We start from the raw sequence: 18,981 nt of genomic DNA, 5'->3' as shown, positions 1-18,981 counted from the left end.
TTTTCAACTCTTTGTTCTATACCTCTCTCAGTCCATCAACAAACCAGTCTCAGCTTTCCTGAACACTTTATGGACTATTATCCACTCTACACCTTTTCTACAGTTACTGCTTTGAACCATACAATCATTACCTATAAGGTTGATAATCTCCTGCTTTGGGCCAGTCACCCGTCAGTGAATATTCATATAAGCATCTAGTCTTCCTTTTAAAGAGTACATTAGATTATGTCACTCCTCAAAAGCTTCCCCGAGCTTCCATTTACCCTTGGTTAAAATCAGATCTATACAGACCTGAATAACAGGTCTTTGTGTGCACTTTGACGTCATGTCATCTTCTATGTTCCTTGCTCATGGTCCATCCACAGTGGCCTTCCTTTTCCTTGAACATAACAGGCATGCTTCTGTCCCGGAATTTGCATTTTCCATTTTCATAGCCTGGAGATCTCCACCAAGCCTCATCATAGCCCTTCCCTTACTTCCTTCCCAAACTGTCAGATTCTCTAACAAAGTCTCTCTCCTCTCTGTGATTCTCCATACCCTTTTACTTCCCCCTGTCTTGTATCTATTCTTCTCTTTGGTACTTGTCAATATTGACATATTTCATATTTGTATTCATATGCTTATCTGTTTTTACTCCCACTAGAAGTTATTGCTTAAGAAGTCAAGGATTTGTGTCTTCTTTAATCATGGCTATATTGTTGCCATGTATAATAATCTGTGACACACAGTAGGCATTCAGTACATTTTCATTGCATGAGTGAAAAAATTAGAGTTAGGAAAGAAGTAACTTTATTTTCTTTGTTTAGGAAACTGATGACTAACCCTTTTTTAAAAAATCAAAAGCTATTAGGTATTATAAAGTGGGGAGACAACTTTGAGTAAATAGGAGAAGTCAGTTTAAGTACTCAGAGTACTGCTGGAGAAAATAACATTGTGAGATGCAATGTTTATCAAGTAATCAAGAATTGGATCTTCTGAGTCTATGGTACTGTCTGTCACTATGCTGGGTATAGTAACTGTCTCTTTTGCTGAGTATATTATCTTAAGTAGCCTCAATGTGCTGGTGCTTTTACAAGGTACTTTTTCATCAACCTATTGGGGTTTTATCAGGATAAGAGGCTATAATTTGACACAGTAAGATATCATCTCAGTGTTAGATTAGCTTTTAAAAATATATAATCTTAAAATATATAATAGTTTATTCATATTACAAGAATCAAGAGTCAAAAAATTTTACTTAGAAAAATATGAATTAACAACTGTGAATACATTGCTTTCTTAGTATCTTTCTGTTTCTCACATTAGTGGCCATCAGGTATGGACAGAAGGCCATGGCTCATGATTGCAGTAGTCAGCTTAGGTTGCTGCACTGCCCTCTAGCACAGTGAGTGTCCCTCCAGGGTGCTCCAGTGGCTCTTAGGCTAATACTAGCTGACTGTTGGAAACTGTTTTCCTGATTTGCTGTTTGCTTGTCCTTTGCCATAACTAGTTCATTACTTCTCTGAAAGTAGAATATCAAACTATGACATTTCACATGAGTCCAGCATTGCTACTCCTCTGCACAGTTGAATTTCATATTACTGATTTTAGGATCCAGGCCTTAAATTTAAGAACCTACAAATGCTAAATTCTGACTTTAAGATATGCAATTTAAAAATTTTGAAAAGTATATATGCAAAAAATTAAGGTCAATAGATTTAATTTTTAACACAATTATTAGACTGAATTGTGTTTTATGGCTACAAGGTATTCCTAAATATGCTGTTTGTTCTCTTATTTGGCAGAACTGAATAATTATTTGGCAAAACAGACTAAAAAGACACTTCCTTTGGTAGAGACCTCAGAATCAACTGCAATTTTTGTATCTGTCTTCGTCAGATGTTTAGCAAAGAATATAAAAATGACTGATTGAAACAATAATTAGTGATGATGTCATTTTAAATCACTCTATATAAGTAGCTGTTGATGATTATGAAAACCTTTCACCAAGATTCATTCTATGTAAAGATAAAGATAGGACAGCTATACATTGCCACGTGTCCATTGCTTACAATGTAAATGAAGTGTTTTCTCTTGCTGTGCTGGCATTATGGCCATGATATCTTTAACACTAGTCAAAGGACAGGACATTCTCCACAGTTGAGTGGAGAGTGTGGTATGACTTTCACATGTACTCTGGTGCCTCATATTTGACCATGTCCCCTGGAGGGGGAGACCTGGTGGCACTCAGAGGAAGGATAGCAGGTTACCAAGAAGAGACTTGATACCCTATGAGCATATACAGGGGGAAGAAGTCCCCCTCAGGCACAGTCATAGGGGAGGGGAGTAAGGGGAAAATGGGAGGGAGGGAAGAATGGGAGGATACAAGGGATGGGATAACCATTGAGATGTAACAAGAATAAATTAATTAAAAAAAAAAAGTAAAGTAAAAAAAAACAGTGAAGAAGAGTGAATTGAAAAGTTTCTAGGGCCACTAATAAGGCTAATGAGGTTTTAAATAGTTTTGTTAGACAAATCTTTATTTTGTTAAATATGAAGGGGAAAAGTAGATACTCAGCTTTGTACATATAAAAAACTTTGCAAGTGGAAATAAAAGTGTTAAATTTTTATCAATAGATTATAACACTGTCGAGTATTATATTTTCTACTAGATGGGCGCTCAGGTGTATGCATTGCTCTAAAAAAGTCAGGGACCATCATAAGCATTGTAAGTCTCCATGTATACAGACATATAAAGATGTATAAGTTTAAATAATGTAGGCAATTTGTATTTTTATTTCAGTGTGCTGGTACATTTTTTTCTTGGTAATCATTACATACGCATCATTCAATAACTTGGCTGCCCTGTGACTCCCCTAAAAAATGCATACATTGTCTCACAAAGAAGCTTAGGTTTTTGTCTTATTTCTTTAGTACCTTAATTACTCGAAGCTGGATTATGAGAAGCTTTACTTTTTTGATACTAAAAAGAATCCTTCAGACTCCCAGTTGGTTTCTTCAGCATGAATTGCCCCACTAGAAAGGATTGTCTCGTTAGCCCTCCTGAGTTCGCATGCACTTGCACTCCATAGCACCTGTCAGTGTTAACTGTTACAGCAGCTTAAACCATAGGAACAGAGCTCTACGACATTTGGTGTATTTTTTTTTTTTTAATACTGTACTTGCTAAATTTTTACCACATTCTATACATATGGCATTCCGTGATGAAACCTGTTTCAGTAAGTATATTTCTTTAGCTTGTGATGTTAGAATAACTTACCCCATGTAGATTTAGTATTTTTCTAACAATCATTTTTAAAAACTCTGTCAGAGCCACTCACGTAAAAATTAATTTTAGGAGCTTACCATTTGGGTCATTTATTTCTATCTATGAAAAACTCAACATTTTAAAACTCATCTTTAAACTCTAGAGCTTTTATATAACATGGCCTACAGATACTACTTAATGGAAAATTAACCAATCTTTAATTTTTATGTTTAGTTGCTTTTTAATATTAATGGCTACTCTGTAATATGTCAGTAAGTGGTCCATTTGCATCTAATACTTAAATATTATTAGAATGTTCTCTCTAAAATATTAGCTATTCTCTTTTACAATCCTAAAACAATGGCATGGAACTATGCAAATATAGTTGGAATTCCTTAATTTTACAAATGTTCAGTCTATTATCCGTTGATTATTAGAGGCAACTATTATATTTTTACTTTGTGTTTGTTAGTCTCATTTGATAATAGCTCTTTTGATTGACAGTTTTACATTTATGCTTTTTATTTTTAAAATTGCCAAATAATTGACTTTACTATATATATCTTTTATTAAAAAATTATAGTATATTTTATTTAAGAAAAATATTTTTGAGAGAATTATTAAACCACAACTTATATAGTATGCCCACTTAACAAGTTCTATGGTTTTTCATTCTTTTAAAAGATAAGTTCTGATATTAAGTGAAGATAACATATTAAGAAAATATGTTATTTTATTTCCTTTTGCTACTGGCTAAGAAGCTACACATTTGAAATATTTCATTTAGCTGAAATTTTATATGCTTGTTCATAAGCTGGCCATGTATAGAGTAACAGTCTACATTGAAACAGTAACCCATCCTTAGAGCACAGTAGGACTCAAATGTGGACCGAATGACTTGGGATTCTCACCACTGGTTTCATTCTTCTCATTATTGGTAACTGACTAAAGTGCCAGGATTAGTTTTTTTCTAAGTAACATTACTTTCTAATCTTAAATTAAGAATGAAAAACTATTGTTCCTGTGAATATGTACTTGTTAACTGAGCTGCCTTTCAGCCGCTGCTGAATAGCCTCATTGACGCTCTCTGCCTTTCTGTGTCTTGTCTGTCTTTACTGCTAGATCCTCCTACTACCACCACCCTTGAGCCTACAGTTCAGTGGCGTCCCTCAACTGCTGACACCGAGGATCTAGCAACAGAACCTAAAAAGTTGCCCTTTCCATTGTCAACTTTGGCAACAATTAAGGATGACACAATTGGCACCATCATTGCTAGTATAGTGGGTGGGGCCCTCTTCATAGTGCTTGTGAGTGTGTTGGCTGGAATATTCTGCTATAGGAGACGACGGACGTTTCGTGGAGACTACTTTGCCAAAAACTACATTCCACCCTCAGACATGCAAAAAGAATCGCAAATCGATGTTCTTCAACAAGATGAGCTTGATTCTTACCCAGACAGTGTAAAAAAAGAAAACAAAAATCCAGCGAACAATCTAATTCGTAAAGACTACTTAGAAGAGCCTGAAAAAACTCAGTGGAATAATGTAGAAAATCTCAATAGGTTTGAGAGACCGATGGATTATTACGAAGATCTAAAAATGGGAATGAAGTTCGTCAGTGATGAACGCTACGATGAAAATGAAGATGATTTAGTTTCCCATGTAGATGGTTCCGTAATTTCCAGGAGGGAGTGGTATGTTTAATAGCCACTAGTGTGACGTCACTATGTACAATGTTTCATTCATACGAGTTGATCATTTTCAGATTGTTCATACTTTCTCTTGAGGAAGAATAAGCTTTTTCAAGTTGATTTCGAGCTTTTTATATTCTGATCTGACAAATGAAAATGTAAAATCTGGGTTCAATGTATCTGAGCTGCTTTACAATTTTTTTTCACTGCTGTACTACTGTCTCAAGATTTAATTCTAATGCAGAGTACTTTATTGGTCTGAGGCACACAGGTAAGAAGAAATGTCAACGTTAAATGTATGACGTTTTTGGTACAAAAATTAAAAACAGAAAAAAACGAAACTACCTTGGCATTGTGTATTAAATGTTTACCTAAGACTAAAATCTCAAGTATAATATTTGTGTAACATATACCTCTCAAAGCTTATCACCACTAAATGTACTCCATCAAATTTGACAGTAAAGCTAATTCGAAAAATGCTTATATATTTTTAGTATACTAAAACCATTCATCCTGATGGAGTATCTTTCATGGTCAAACATTATTTTCCAAGTTTCTATAAAGATAAGAATCTTTACCTCTGCATTTTAATGAGCCTTGCCATAATTACTGTAGAGTGGCTTTTCAACGATATTTTGTTGCACTAAAACTGTGGCCATAAACTCAGTGAATATGATGTGTGGAAGAGCATAATTAGCTGGTCAATATTTTTTCCAAAATACATGCAAAAGTAATAAAATATATGCCTCCTAACACAATAATTATTCATTTTTCTCATTTCTGGAAGAAAGTTCTTAAGTTGTTTTGTGAACATGGTTTTGGTACATAAAGCATTAACCTTATTTTAATGCTTTATTTGCTAAATGTATTAATAGTGAAGAAAATATGGTACACAGATAAGTACAGAGAGGGTATTTGAGTATATTTGTGTGCCAGATTTAGACATGAGCTGTTTTAGCCAGGAATCTATACAAAGAATTTTCTAGGTCTTCTTGTTTTAGTTATTTAATGTTGGTATTGTTCAAACGGGTATGTGTACAAAAACCATTAAAATAAACTTTGAAGCTTGAGGTCTCATTAGAGAGATCTGAATTACAGAATTAGTTATTGATAACACTTGCTGATGAGTATTGGCGATTCATCCCTTTTTTCTCCATTTTCTTCTAAATGTATGTATATGATTCAAGCCTTTTTTGTTTGTTTTTTTGTTTTCAAATTAAAACTGGAAACATATCATAAGATTTTTTGGGTTTATTTTGTTCATTTGTTTCACCTAGTTCATTAACTGTATTCTTTCCAGAGTCCTGTAACTTCTGAGAGATGTTATATAAATCTTCAAATGTTAATCTTCTTTGTATAGCAAATTAGTTCTGCAGTAGAGTTCTTAAGATTGTGATGATGGAAACTGTTTTAAGGCCCAAAGAATGTTTTTCTAGCAATTGATTAGGAAAAAGGATTGTGTAGAAGAGGGGTCTTGCCAGGACAGTGAAGTTATTAAATGACTCAATAGATAAAGTATTTTTAATAAAAAGGCAGATTAGATACTCTTAACTTCACCAACCACCCACTCCCAATCCTCTTTCATTCATATATGTGTGATTTTTATATATAAATACATAATAGTATTTCATTCTATATGCTTCATATAGAAGAGACAATTGTGGCATATTCCTAAAATATTGCAAATAGTGAAAGCTTTATTCTGAATGATTAGACACTATTTTTCTTTAGCAGTGTTATGAAAATTGCTCTACTCTAACATGTATTATAAGGCAATAATATCAGATTAAGAAATACAGTTAGTTCACCAATATCTCATTGAAAATATGTTTTAATATATTTAATCACCTAATATACAGATAGACACAGTAGTTCAAGTCTTTGGAAGTACACCTGCTTAGTAACATTACAGTACACTGTGACAAAACTGACTTTATTTTCACATAAGTATCAGTAATGGTATAAGCCACAAGAAAGATAGGTCTAAAATTTCTTTCTGTGAAAGATAAGGATTTATTGCTCTTTTGATCAAAGATTTTTATCTTTAGAAGTAGGGTTTTGATATGTTGTATGAGTCCAAGCAGAGTGATCACATTTAGGAGTCTATATGAATCCCAACTTGGTTATATCTTGACAGCTGTTTCTAAAGTCCAGATACCTGCTGCTGCTGAGCTCCCTCCATGGTGTGTCAGTTGTGTGGCTGGTTTTAGGCATCTTGTTTGGTTTTGTGGGCAAAAGGCAATTTAATGTCCATAATCTGGATCATTTGGCATGCTGGAGGCTTGGCAGGTTCTAGAATCTTACACTGGTGCTTAAGGCTTTTGGAAGCATTGCACTGCTGTTCATTAAAGCTTTATGTATGTACACTGTACACAGGGGGTTGTCTGTGAACCTGAGTATTCATGTGAATACCAGTGATGTGCACAGCTGATTGTCAGGTATATATAAATCATATCTCCTTAGAACATTGAAAGATCATTTTTACTCGGTAGAGATCATGTTTACTTTTGTTACTTTGATATGTTTTCAATTGTTTTTACATTTTTATATGCACTTCATGGTTTCTTTTCTACTGGTTAAAATAATTTCAATAATAATACAAATCACTTTTTTCTGTAAATTTTACTGAAATACACTAAACTTCTATAAGCTAGAAGTTAACTATAAAGTAGAATTTGACTATATTTGAACATTTAATATTTAACCATGTGCCTGGTAAGTGCTGTGTGTGTCTGTGCCCATCCCCTGCCACACACATGTGTACACACACAGACACACACACACACACACACACAGCTATATATAAAGAAATCATTAAGGTTTTTTTAGTAGTAGTTGTTGCTTCTGATAGTCATTCATGTGTGAAAAGTTTTAGAAAGAAACTGTAGCTACATTTTTACATTAAGGGATTATAGGAATTAGAATTAGTGCAAAATGTGACAAAAATGTAGCCATGTAATATGCAAAAATATTTGACATAATTTTGATAAAGATTGTTAAAATGTATCATTATAATAGGTTATTTATATATGGAAGTAATCAACATAAAACATGAGAAAGGAAAAAATGGCACACATAGAGAGTTTTTAACCTTACAGGGTCTAGAGTATAAACACACTTCCCTACTTGTTCATTGGAAATGACCTGTCAGGGGAGAGCTGGGGGTGTATTTCTCAGATTAATTTGACATTCTGGGGTTGCATTCAGTTTTTCAGTTACAGTCTTTAACAAGTAATACTTTTTTTTTTTAAGCAAGTAACTTCTTAGGTGTTGGTCCTCATTGCCATGCAATAAATCGTGAAATAAAGTTTCAAACAAAACTTTTCAGTGGCATATTTCTAAAGTGAGTCTAAATTCTATATTATTTTCTTCGTCCTTATATTTGCTCATGTACCTATGTTTGTATGTTTATATATGCATAACCCACTTTCATTTCAATTAACAATTAAAATGCCATTAATAATTATAGGAATTGGGATTTACTTCATTTTCCTTCCCAACAACTAATATCAGGTTAAAGATAGAGTTAAGTAAACTTTGACAGTGCCTATAAGTAGACGTTAGCCACATTGACATGTTAGCTATTATACAATTGGTTTTTAGCATATATTCAGCAGGTATTTTGTGTATTCATCATCAGTGACACTCAAATATTTTAAAAACTGCATCTTTACCATACATGGGCAACCTATTTGTCTTACCTTTTCTTAAGCACCATGTACAGCCATTACACAGAATTCACAATTCATTCGGCATTTTAAATGATCTGAAGATGAAAGTGCATAGGATTTGTGCAGACTGTGTTCATCTACTACATTGCCAGAAGTTTGAACATCATTGCATCTTGGCATTTTGGGATCCTGGAACCATTGTGTATAGATATCAGTTGGTTTTATTTTGAAATCAGCTCATTTTAAAAGATACTTAGCTTGCCATTTAATCGTGTTTACTTACTGCTTATGAACTGTTTTGAATACAAAAAATCCTCTTTGTTATTTTTAATAATGCTATATATTTTTCTAAATTATTTTTGAAGAAGCAGCCATTTCTTCAAGTGGCATACACTTTGGATGGTTTTGTTCACCTGGTGATATACCAAAACAAATTCATTCATGACAACATTTTTCAGAATCTTTGTGTCAACAGTACCCCAACTTTAAAATAATAAACATGTCTCTGTTTACATATGCCTGTTTTCTTCCCTTATGGTACATTGGAATTTTAAAACAAGAAAATGAGTAGTAAAATTAAGCATAAGACACTGTATATATTTTATTGGCACTTACAGTAGTTACTATGTGTTTCACTTCAGATGAGTAAAGTTTATTTGGTTGTGGGAAGAAAGTAGCATTTCATTGTTGTAGCTGCAGACTACGGTGACAGCAGTGACACCGTGAGCATCAGCTGGGTCACTTGCCGCAGAAGTAATCCGTAATGCTTGAGAACAATCCAGAGCCTTATTTCCATCCGTGCATAGCATTTCTGTATAGACACACCGATACAGAAATGACGCCGTTCCAGTTACCAGAAACGTCTCAGGGAAAACCTACTTGTAGATTTTTTTTAATCCACCTGCTTTGGTTTTTACCAGTTCACTTACACTGGTATTGCAGTGTAAGCCCATCAGCATTGCTGTCCTTACCTCTTTGGCAGTAAGTCATTATGCATTCTAAAACAAAGATGGTTCTAAAAATCAGCCATTGTACCTTTGTAAAAAGTTTTTTTGGTATCCTTATTATACCAAAAATGAATATTTCTCTAATTGCAAGCAGTAAGTATTCACATTTCTGTCACTCTTACCAGTTTTAATCAGGATCCAAGTATGATCTACATAATGCATTTTAGAAATACCTTCTCGTGTGGTGGGCCACATTTCTTCCATCCATTTTTTTTTTTTCTAAAATGGCTTCATTTTTTTCTATACCTTTGCTGTGTGGATTGTCCCATTGCACCCCAAACATATCCTCTGCATTTTTATAAGTTGGTGGTAAGGTCTAGAGCCTTGCTTTCATTCCAGTTTCATGTGTACGCAAGGCTACTTCGTTGGAGATGATGCACTCTTCCACCAGGAGGCTCATAATACTCGCTTTTCTGCTCTGACATTAGCAACCATTTGGTCCTCGATGCTGAGACACAGTAACAGAAGGCTTACTCCTGTCCAGATGGATTAACTGTACTTTCCCTTTGCGGCGTGCCTGGTACATGACTAATTCTGTCCATGTTTCCCCTCTATGGAAAACCTTTTACCCCCTTTCCATACTGAGAGGCCAGTCCATAAGTAAGTGTATCTCAAATGATAAATTTATGGTACTTCAACAGAATTTTAAAATGCTACCCATGGTCTTTTTTTTTTTTACCATCTTGTATGTATACCAGGTTTACATCTTACTATTTTTGTTTACCTTTTGTAGATCAGTGAAAACTCTTGATTGTAACATGAGCTAAAAATATGTATTCCAAGTATATTTGTGCTTCTAGAGCAACTGAGCTGTATGTATTTTAAAATAGTCTGAAATGGACATTTTAACTCTGGTAAATAATTCTTTTAACATGTCAGTGTAATTGTCACTATTTGGGATACACAATGTGTTTCATTTTAAAAGTTAACCTCTTTTCTCACAAAATGATATTTAAAAATGATTAAATGTGCTTCCTTTTTAAAATCTTGGTTTTTAGACTTCTTTGATTCAATTTTAAAAGACCTTATTCATTCTATGCTTCCTGTCTTCTGACACTCGGCTTAATGTGGTGCTCTGAAAGGTAACTGAGTTCCCATGGAAGGAGTGTGTTGCTGAGAACGTGAATGATTTCTTAACCACTACCAGCTTGAGAGCCATTTATTGGGTCTCTTGATACACCTGAATTAGTTTTGGTTGATTCACCACAGCTCACTAGGATGCCATGGTTTTACTTCAATACTACAGTGAATTGGTGGAAGGTTGTGTGTTAAGATGCTGGTCCTGCCTTCATCTGAATTATGTGATGCCTTTGTTATGCTGCTGCTTTTGCAGGACTAGCATGTACGAGGTTCAGTGAGCTCTCAGGGTGGGCACAGATGGGGTCTGCGAGTCTCATTTGCTTAGGTGCTCGCCTGGCACATGGGATACCCATGGAATTGCACCTGTACAGTTTTTAGTGTTAAAGATGAATACTGGGTCAGGTGGCTGAATTCCCTTGTGTCATACATGTTGATTAAGCTTGGAAGGGACACACAAATGTAGGGCTTGAAGTACTTCAGTTCACATTTGTTCTGGACATGTTCCACTCCTTTTGCTCATGTGGGGCCCCATGTGGCAAGTGTGCAAGAGACACTTGGATCATGTCAGTCTGGTAGTGCCAATTCATGCATTGTTAAAATTGGCTTTTGTTTTTAACCATGTTGCTTTTTTTTGCTTTTCCTTGGAGGGGGATGGGTTGTGATTGGCAAATAATGGAATATGTTTTCTCATTCTAGGCAAGCACTACCATTGAGTTATGTCCCCAGCCACATTAAATGTCATTATTTAAATCTAAGTGTTATTTCTCTGCATATGGACTGTGCATATTTCACTAATTCTATAACCTCATCTTGGAGCTGCTTCTCCTTGTGAGGACCAGTATTATATCCTGTTCACCTGTGTAGCCCTAGTGGCGCTATGGTGCTCAGCACAAGATGCCTGGTAATTGAACAGCTAAAAGTGACCTGAGATAAACATGGTACTTAGGAAAACAAAACAAGACAAACGGTGAGCTTATAGATCTTTGCGTGGGTTAAACTTGGATGACATGTTGAGAACAGGAAGGAGCCATTGAAAATGAAGACTGGAAGGCTGGCAGTGTAGCTCAGAAGTAGATCATGTACAAGGTCTGGATCCTCAGCACTGAACACTGAAGGGTTATTTATAAGAAAAATTGGTAATACCAGTTTGGTGTAGTATGAGAGTAAGTAAAAGATGGATAATAAAAACAAAATAATTGTATTTAACAGCTATAATATTTACTCTGTGGTCTGGGAATCTCATTTGCTTAGGTGCTCGCCTGGCGCATGGGATACCCTTGTGAACCTTAAAGAGTTCAATATATATTGGTTGGCTGATAACTAGTTTTTAAGCATTTGTCTTAGATGTTCACTTGGTAGCTTTAACTACAGGTATATTTTTAAGGTATAGGAGATTGCTATTTTTCTTTTTGGATAAAGGAGTTAGTTTCCAGTGAATGTGAGAGAATATAACTGCTATGATAGCAGCAATCTTGTTTTTAGAGACTCATATACCACCTTTTCCTGGTAAAATGGTAACACTTATTTTCTGCCAAGTCAATCATTTGAGTTTTGTTGGCCATCTCCTAGGGTGGTAAGATGTTTCTTCAAGGCACTGGCTTGGGTTTAAAGAAGGCAAGTTTCACTTTCATACTGAACTTTTTCACTTACACAATGTAAGCAGCCCCTATAGTGGCTGTATGTTTATCTGAAGTGATATTTTTGGACCAAGTTCTCAAGTTTCCATGAAAATACTTTGATTTGAATACAAAACATTTTTACAACTTTTGTATTTCATAATGACAGGCAACAACTTATATACGTAAGACATTGGACTGTCCTTAAGTATGCTCTGTCCTTTTCCTTAGTAAAAGAGTCAGGAAAGGAAATGTGAAACATAAAAGTATTTATCACCAGCCGTACCCATGTGAACAATTTTGTGATGATCTGCAGATTGACAATCTTAGTTTGCTTTCCTACTCAAGAGTAACTTGAAGAACAGTTTTGGAAGTGCTACTCTTACTCTCCTGTAAATATCAGTATAAAACAAGGCCCACTAGGGATAGGGCCAATTTATGCTTATGTATTAAAGACATATTTAAAAGAGCTAGTGTGTAATGAATAGTAAATTTGACACTTGGGACTTTGATTTTTGCCACTGCTTTTAGGTGGTCAACTTGAGCCTGTCATTAAGACAGAGTACACTCTTCAACAGTGAAGGTTGGCGTAGTGGTTGAAAATAATAATTTATATTCTGAGGAAAACATTACATAGAATGATCCCAAATCTCTCATGCATTTACAGGCACTAAGAAGTCTTTACTGCACTGACAAATACTTGGACCTTATGCTGTTACATTGAGAGTCAGGATTAGACTGATGAATGGAAGTTGATAGTCTCAGTTGTGTTAAAAGTAAAAGTTGTACTTTGAGCATAATTGCATGCACTTCCCACTCTCCCTAGTTGTAGTCATTGATGGTTTATTCCAAAGATGACTTGAACTGACGTATAAGAGTGTCTGAAACGTACACTATATTGTTAGTTTGCTAAAGAAAATTAGAGAACGTAACAGCCTTTCAAGCCATGTAAGACACATGTGAATAGCATGCACCTGCCTCAGCCGCCCCAGTGCTGCAGCTGAATAACATTTCCAATATGCCAGTGTGTCAGGTCCATTTCAGTTGCCATGCCTGGTGTGAAAATACAAATACAAGGATTCACAGCATGCGACTAGTGCATTTTAATGAAAGCAGTCCACCCTCACATCGGAGAAAAAGCATGGGCTAGAGACTTGTATCTCAGCCCAGCTTTTCTGTTTGTTCTCTCCTGCTCATTAGCTGCATGACTGTGGCCAGGCTGCTTTAGAACCATGTCCTTATTTATGAAGTGGCATTTTACTGTCTGCCTTTCTGGGTAGAAGAAATCAAGTTTATGGAGTGAGTGTGTAGCTCATTTGGTGGAGTATGTACTTACTGTACACAAAACTGGGTTGGTTCCCCTGCAGCACTGGGCATGGTGGCAGATGCCTGTAATCCTCACTTACACGGCCCACCTTCAGGGTCGTGAGTTCATAGTTAGTTACCCTTGGCTACACAGCAAGTGCCAGCTCTACCTGAGATGCATGGTAGGTATCCTGTCTCAAAAAACAAAAACCAAAACGCCAAAACAAAAAACCAGAAAATGGGTATGAAGAAACTTAGGAGTCATTCCACAAAATTGAGCTATTGGATTTCATATGGCTAGAATTAGCAGTGTAAAGCATATAATGATATTACTTAATACATTTGAATTGCAGTGATTCTGTTATTTCCAAATTTATCAATCGTAATACCTTTTTCATATTTGTATGAGATACTAACTGCTATATTAACTACTTATCAAAATGTTTGCTTTAGTCTGAGAAATATATTTCACAAGTTTTATACACATGTATATATATGAGAGAACAGTTGTTGATATGTCCACTATTTTGAAATAGTCTACTTTAAAGCATTTTTAGCGTTTTTACAGTATCTACTATCACTTTTTATACTATATTTTATGTGTGGTAATTTTTTTGTTTAGTCCTTGAAGATTATTACATTATTTTAATAGTGTTCCTTTTCATTTTAATAGAATGGAGATGGTAAGTATATTAAAGATCAACCAATTATTTTTATCACAATTTAGAATGAGAATTTAAAATCGTCTTTGTTTTTTATTTATCTTTTTCTTTAGACATGTTTTGATTGAAGAGAGTAGATTCACTCCCTAATGCTTGTTTGGAGATAGTCTTTCCATAGGTTGAGTAAAGCAAAGCTGGGACACTTCAGGAAATGAAGGGTATTAGCATAATGCTCCTAAAATTGACGAATTAGTTCTCTAAACTAATTATTGGATAGCATATTTCAATCAAATAACCATTGAGCACTGTGAAAATTAAAGCATGCAACTTCAAGAACTCTATAAAGTTGTTTGAAAAGCCAAATTTTTCATTCCTTAACAGACATCCCACTTAAGCAGACCTCATCCATAGCAGTGGCTGGAGCTGTGATTGGAGCTGTCCTGGCCCTGTTCATCATCGCTGTCTTCGTGACTGTGTTGCTGACACCACGGAAGAAGAGACCATCCTATCTTGACAAAGTGTAGGTAACAGTTTTGCCTGTGTTCAGCTGTGACCATCCATTTTCCATCAGCCATTATGTCAACCTTCACATTACTGTTCAACACATGGAAATAAGGATAGTGTTTGGCTCCTGTGAGTTGGCTGTGATTTCATCAGAACACCTTGAACTACATCCTGGTAGGTGAGCATCTTCACAGGGCTGCTATAAGCAGACGTGTTAGGCAAATCCTCAACCACAGGCATTGGGCATCTTTCCAAATTCATCATAATTATAGTTTATGTTATCCAACCTGAATAGAATTCAGGCCTTTAATAAATATTAATTTCAGTATTAGAAACAGCTTAATTGGTTATGTCTATGTTATATATAGATAACATTAAACTACCAAGAGTTAAAGACTTGTTTTAAAGCTTTTTCCTTAAGAAATTAAGCATCTTTTCATTTAATGAATGAATAGCCTAATCACTCAGATTGAATTACAAGATGAATGTTGTGCCTTTTTGTAGAATGGAATAACTAATAAACATTTTAATCTTGTCAGCTCTGTTTAGCTGGGTGATACTTTTTGTACTTTACATGGTTGTATTTGGAACAGAGTAAGGTGGTTTTGTTTTGTGAACTCAGTACTGGGGTTTCCTGTGCATGTTGTTGCATGAGGGCACGAGGCTGGTATTCAAATGATCCATTCCTTTGTTTTTCTATAAAGTGCTTTGGGGTGCCTGGTGGTGATACTGCACACATTTAATCCCATGCACTTAGGAAACCGAGACAGGAGATTCTCTTGGTCTGAGGCCAGCCTGGTCTACAGAGTGAGTTCCAGAACAGTCAAGGCTACACAGAGAAACCCTGTTCCAAAAAAAAATGCACAAACACTTCTTTACTCTGACAAAGTCACTATACTGGCGTTTCTGGATTGTAGCCCCTTTCATAATGTAGTTGGTGCTGTTGCCATGAGCAAGTCACTGGTCCCATAAGCCTGTTTCCTTACCTAAATGGTGCTATGAAATTTTGCAATTTTCATTAGAGAAAAGATGGTAAAATGCTACTTTAATTTGATAACTGTAAGACTGGAGCTGTTTTATACCTAACTGTTTTTATGAACTTTTGAATTCTTTTAACTAGAAAATATTACTATATGCCCATATTGAGAAATGAGTAGGTCATGGTAAATTTATTATTTTAGCATTTAAAGATTGATTTATTTTTAAATATAGATAGCTTTTTATTTTATTTTCTAATAAAAAATATTGGAAATACATCTTTAGTCTTCAAAAATCATTGAAAATTTGTGTGTGTTGTGTGTGAAACTTTTCTAAAACATAGAACTAAAGACTCAAATGTGTTTTTAAATATCTGAGTGACTTTTTGTTTGTTTATTTTTTCTGAGTGACATTTAAAATATATGTGAATATCAGGATTTTACAAATGAGGTCATCAAAAATATATTCTTTAAAGAAATACTGGGTCCTTTGTCTATTTCAGATGGCTTGATTTATAATGGATTTTGTTGGAAAAAACCCTTAATTTATGGAATAAATGTTCTAAAAATGAGTGAAACCCTTTTAAAAGATTTGAATTTTGTTTTGTGTGCATGTGTGTCTCTGTACCATGTGCATTCCTGGTGCCCATGGAAATCAGGCAAGGCATCAGAAGCCCCTGTGACTTGATTGTGAGCACCTTGTGGGTGCTGGATGGGAACTGAACCCAGATCCCCTGTGTGAACACGCACTTCTAACGTCTGATCCGTCTCTCCAGCCCCAAGGAAGTCGGTTCCAAACTGTAATGTGAAGTAGGGCCATTTCGAGAAACACAGCAATACACATATCATGGGCTTGAGAGATGCTTAGTGAGTTAGGAGTGCTTGCTGCTCTTGCAGAGGAGCTGAGTGGTCCAAGCACCCACATCTAGACGTTCACAGCCTGTAACTCTGGCAACACAGGATCTAACTATAAAAGAAACTCTTATTCTTCTGATATAATTGTTGTCTCAGAGGCTTACTGCCTCCATCTGCTTACCTGGGCCTACTCCTGGAAGCTTCTAGTCTCCATACAATCTAATCTAGGCATAAGAATGCTTTCAGCCTCTGAGACTTAAACAACTGAATAAGCTCATTCTTTCTAGTTTTCTGAACTCCAGCTGCCTGGTTCAGCTTAGCTGTTCTGGCTCAAACTCTCCAAGCTGACTGATTCAAACTGACTTCTCTCAGTTTCTCACTAAATTGCTCTGTTTAGCGTCAAACTAACTCTAGCAATCTGTTCTAATCTTATGGCTCCTTCTCATTCTCTGGCTTGTTCTGTCTTCACCAGTGTCTAGCTTTTTCTCTCTTCAACCCTCTGTAAAACTCTCAATAAAAACTGTCCCTGAATTCCATGAACTCACTGCCCACTGCCTCTAAACTCACTCTCAACCAAACTGACTGAACAGCACTAACTAAAACTCAGAGATCGGTGTGCCTCTGTCTCCTTCGTGTTAGGGTTAAAGGAATATATACAATGCCTGGACTTAAGCTTTTCTTTACTTGAAATATGCTCTCTAGATGAGGCTGGCCTTGAACTCAGAGATCTGCTTGCCCCTGTCTCCTGTGTTCCAGCAGGACCCCACAGACCTAGAAGGTCTTTGGATGTGAATGAACTCTTGCCAGAACAGCCATGCGCTAAATTAAAATTCCTCTACATCTGACCTTTCTTCTGGCCTATGGGCATCCGCTTACATGTGACAGACATATGCTCATATATGTAAATAAAAAAATCTTTAAATAATAATACAGTCTTTAAAATGTTTGTCTGCATAATCAAAAGTGAAAATATACCAAACCCAAGAGGATGGATCATGCACAAGATTACTTGTTTAATAATACTTTTCAGTGCTTCTCTTTGAGTTACTTCTTTAATGTGAATAAGTTTGGTGCTAAGTATTAGAAGTACTGCTGACTTTTATTTCCTGACAGATTAACAGAATATAAGTTAAACATGTACAGTATAATAATTATGTATCATTATAGTGTGAAGAAGATATTCTCCAGAGTTGTGAGAACCTTGTTTTCTTTGTTTTTTCTCCCCAAATCATTCCCACATTTGTTCACTATTTTGAATACAGGATTGACCTTCCACCTACACATAAGCTGCCACCTGTGTATGAAGAACGAGCCCCTTCTCTGCCTCAGAAAGACCTTCTGTGCCAGGTATGTGTTCAGGAAGACACTTAAAGTCACCTGAACTAGCTTCTGAAAATCTGCCCCACTGTTGTGTTGCATGTCTGCAGTCCCAGCACCCAAGAGGCTGGAACAGGAGGACCAGAAGTCTAAAGTCAGCCTTGGCCACACAGTGAGTTTGAGACTAGGCAGGGTTACTGGAGACCCCATTGCAAATATTGTAATGAATAAAAATTTTTTAATCCTATGCCATTTTTGGTATTAATTTTTTAAAATGTCATTATCTATTTTGTAATGGCATATAACATATTATATTATATGACATATATTATTCCTCTGAAATAATGGGAGTACTCAGACTTAGTGAAGTTAGTAAGAAAAGTGATGGCTAGTGTGGATAAGGGAAGTCAGTACTGTACTGGCCTTTCTCTAAAAACTGAAGTTAGACACTGATTGTGAATGCAGTTGCACTGACCTACAGATTTATTGTAAGAATAGGCATTTTTTTTAAATGTGGATGAAAAGTAGAAACCATAAGTGCCTTTGGTGGAATGTTGTGGACACCTGCTTTTCTTGGAGAATTGCATTTTACTCCTGTTGGTTTTTTTTCAGTGTGAAAGAGATCTAAATTTTAGCATTTCTTTATTGAGCAGCAGGTGGTATGTATGTCAGTTTAAAATCCTGAGAGTGAATAGTGGACCCTCAGGTTACTTACACTTGTGGTGACTTAGCATCTATGTTGGAGTCCAGTGTGTAGTCGCTCATGTGCAAGTGCAGCACTTGTCCCGTTGTGTCTACACTTGGGCTCATACTTTGGGTTTTTGTCGGAGAAAGATTAGACAAATAAATGAGTTCTTTTATTTTCAATTATAGTTTTCTTTTTTGTTGTTGTTGTTCCTTAGTTTGTTTTGCTGCCATTTTCTCTGTTACGCACACAGTGTATTTTGTTCTCACTCAGTATCTGGGATTTGTCTCTGGAATAGTCTGTTGTCCTTAGGAGACATGCCTTCTGCCTTCAATCCTCACCCTGCATAGTCTGAATACATCCTG

The 18,981-nt window shown here is 35.7% G+C and overlaps 1 protein-coding gene across 2 annotated transcripts in view; it reads left to right on the top strand.

The window, feature by feature from the left end:
• The window catches only part of Nectin3 (nectin cell adhesion molecule 3), a 118,126-nt gene that overhangs the window by 47,821 nt on the left and 51,324 nt on the right, over positions 1-18,981 (top strand). The window contains exons 6-7 of one of the 2 annotated variants that reach the window (XM_051150012.1): positions 14,660-14,798; positions 17,877-17,961. In XM_051150012.1, coding sequence (XP_051005969.1) covers positions 14,660-14,798; positions 17,877-17,961 — 224 coding nt within the window. Of the gene's footprint in view, positions 1-4,369; positions 6,508-14,659; positions 14,799-17,876; positions 17,962-18,981 lie in introns of those variants that run through there. The other variant, XM_051150011.1, reaches the window with a different exon arrangement.

The sequence above is a fragment of the Acomys russatus genome, chromosome 8, assembly GCF_903995435.1.
Source record: "Acomys russatus chromosome 8, mAcoRus1.1, whole genome shotgun sequence".
NCBI lineage: Eukaryota > Metazoa > Chordata > Mammalia > Rodentia > Muridae > Acomys > Acomys russatus.
This window is presented reverse-complemented; position numbering and strand designations above follow the sequence as displayed.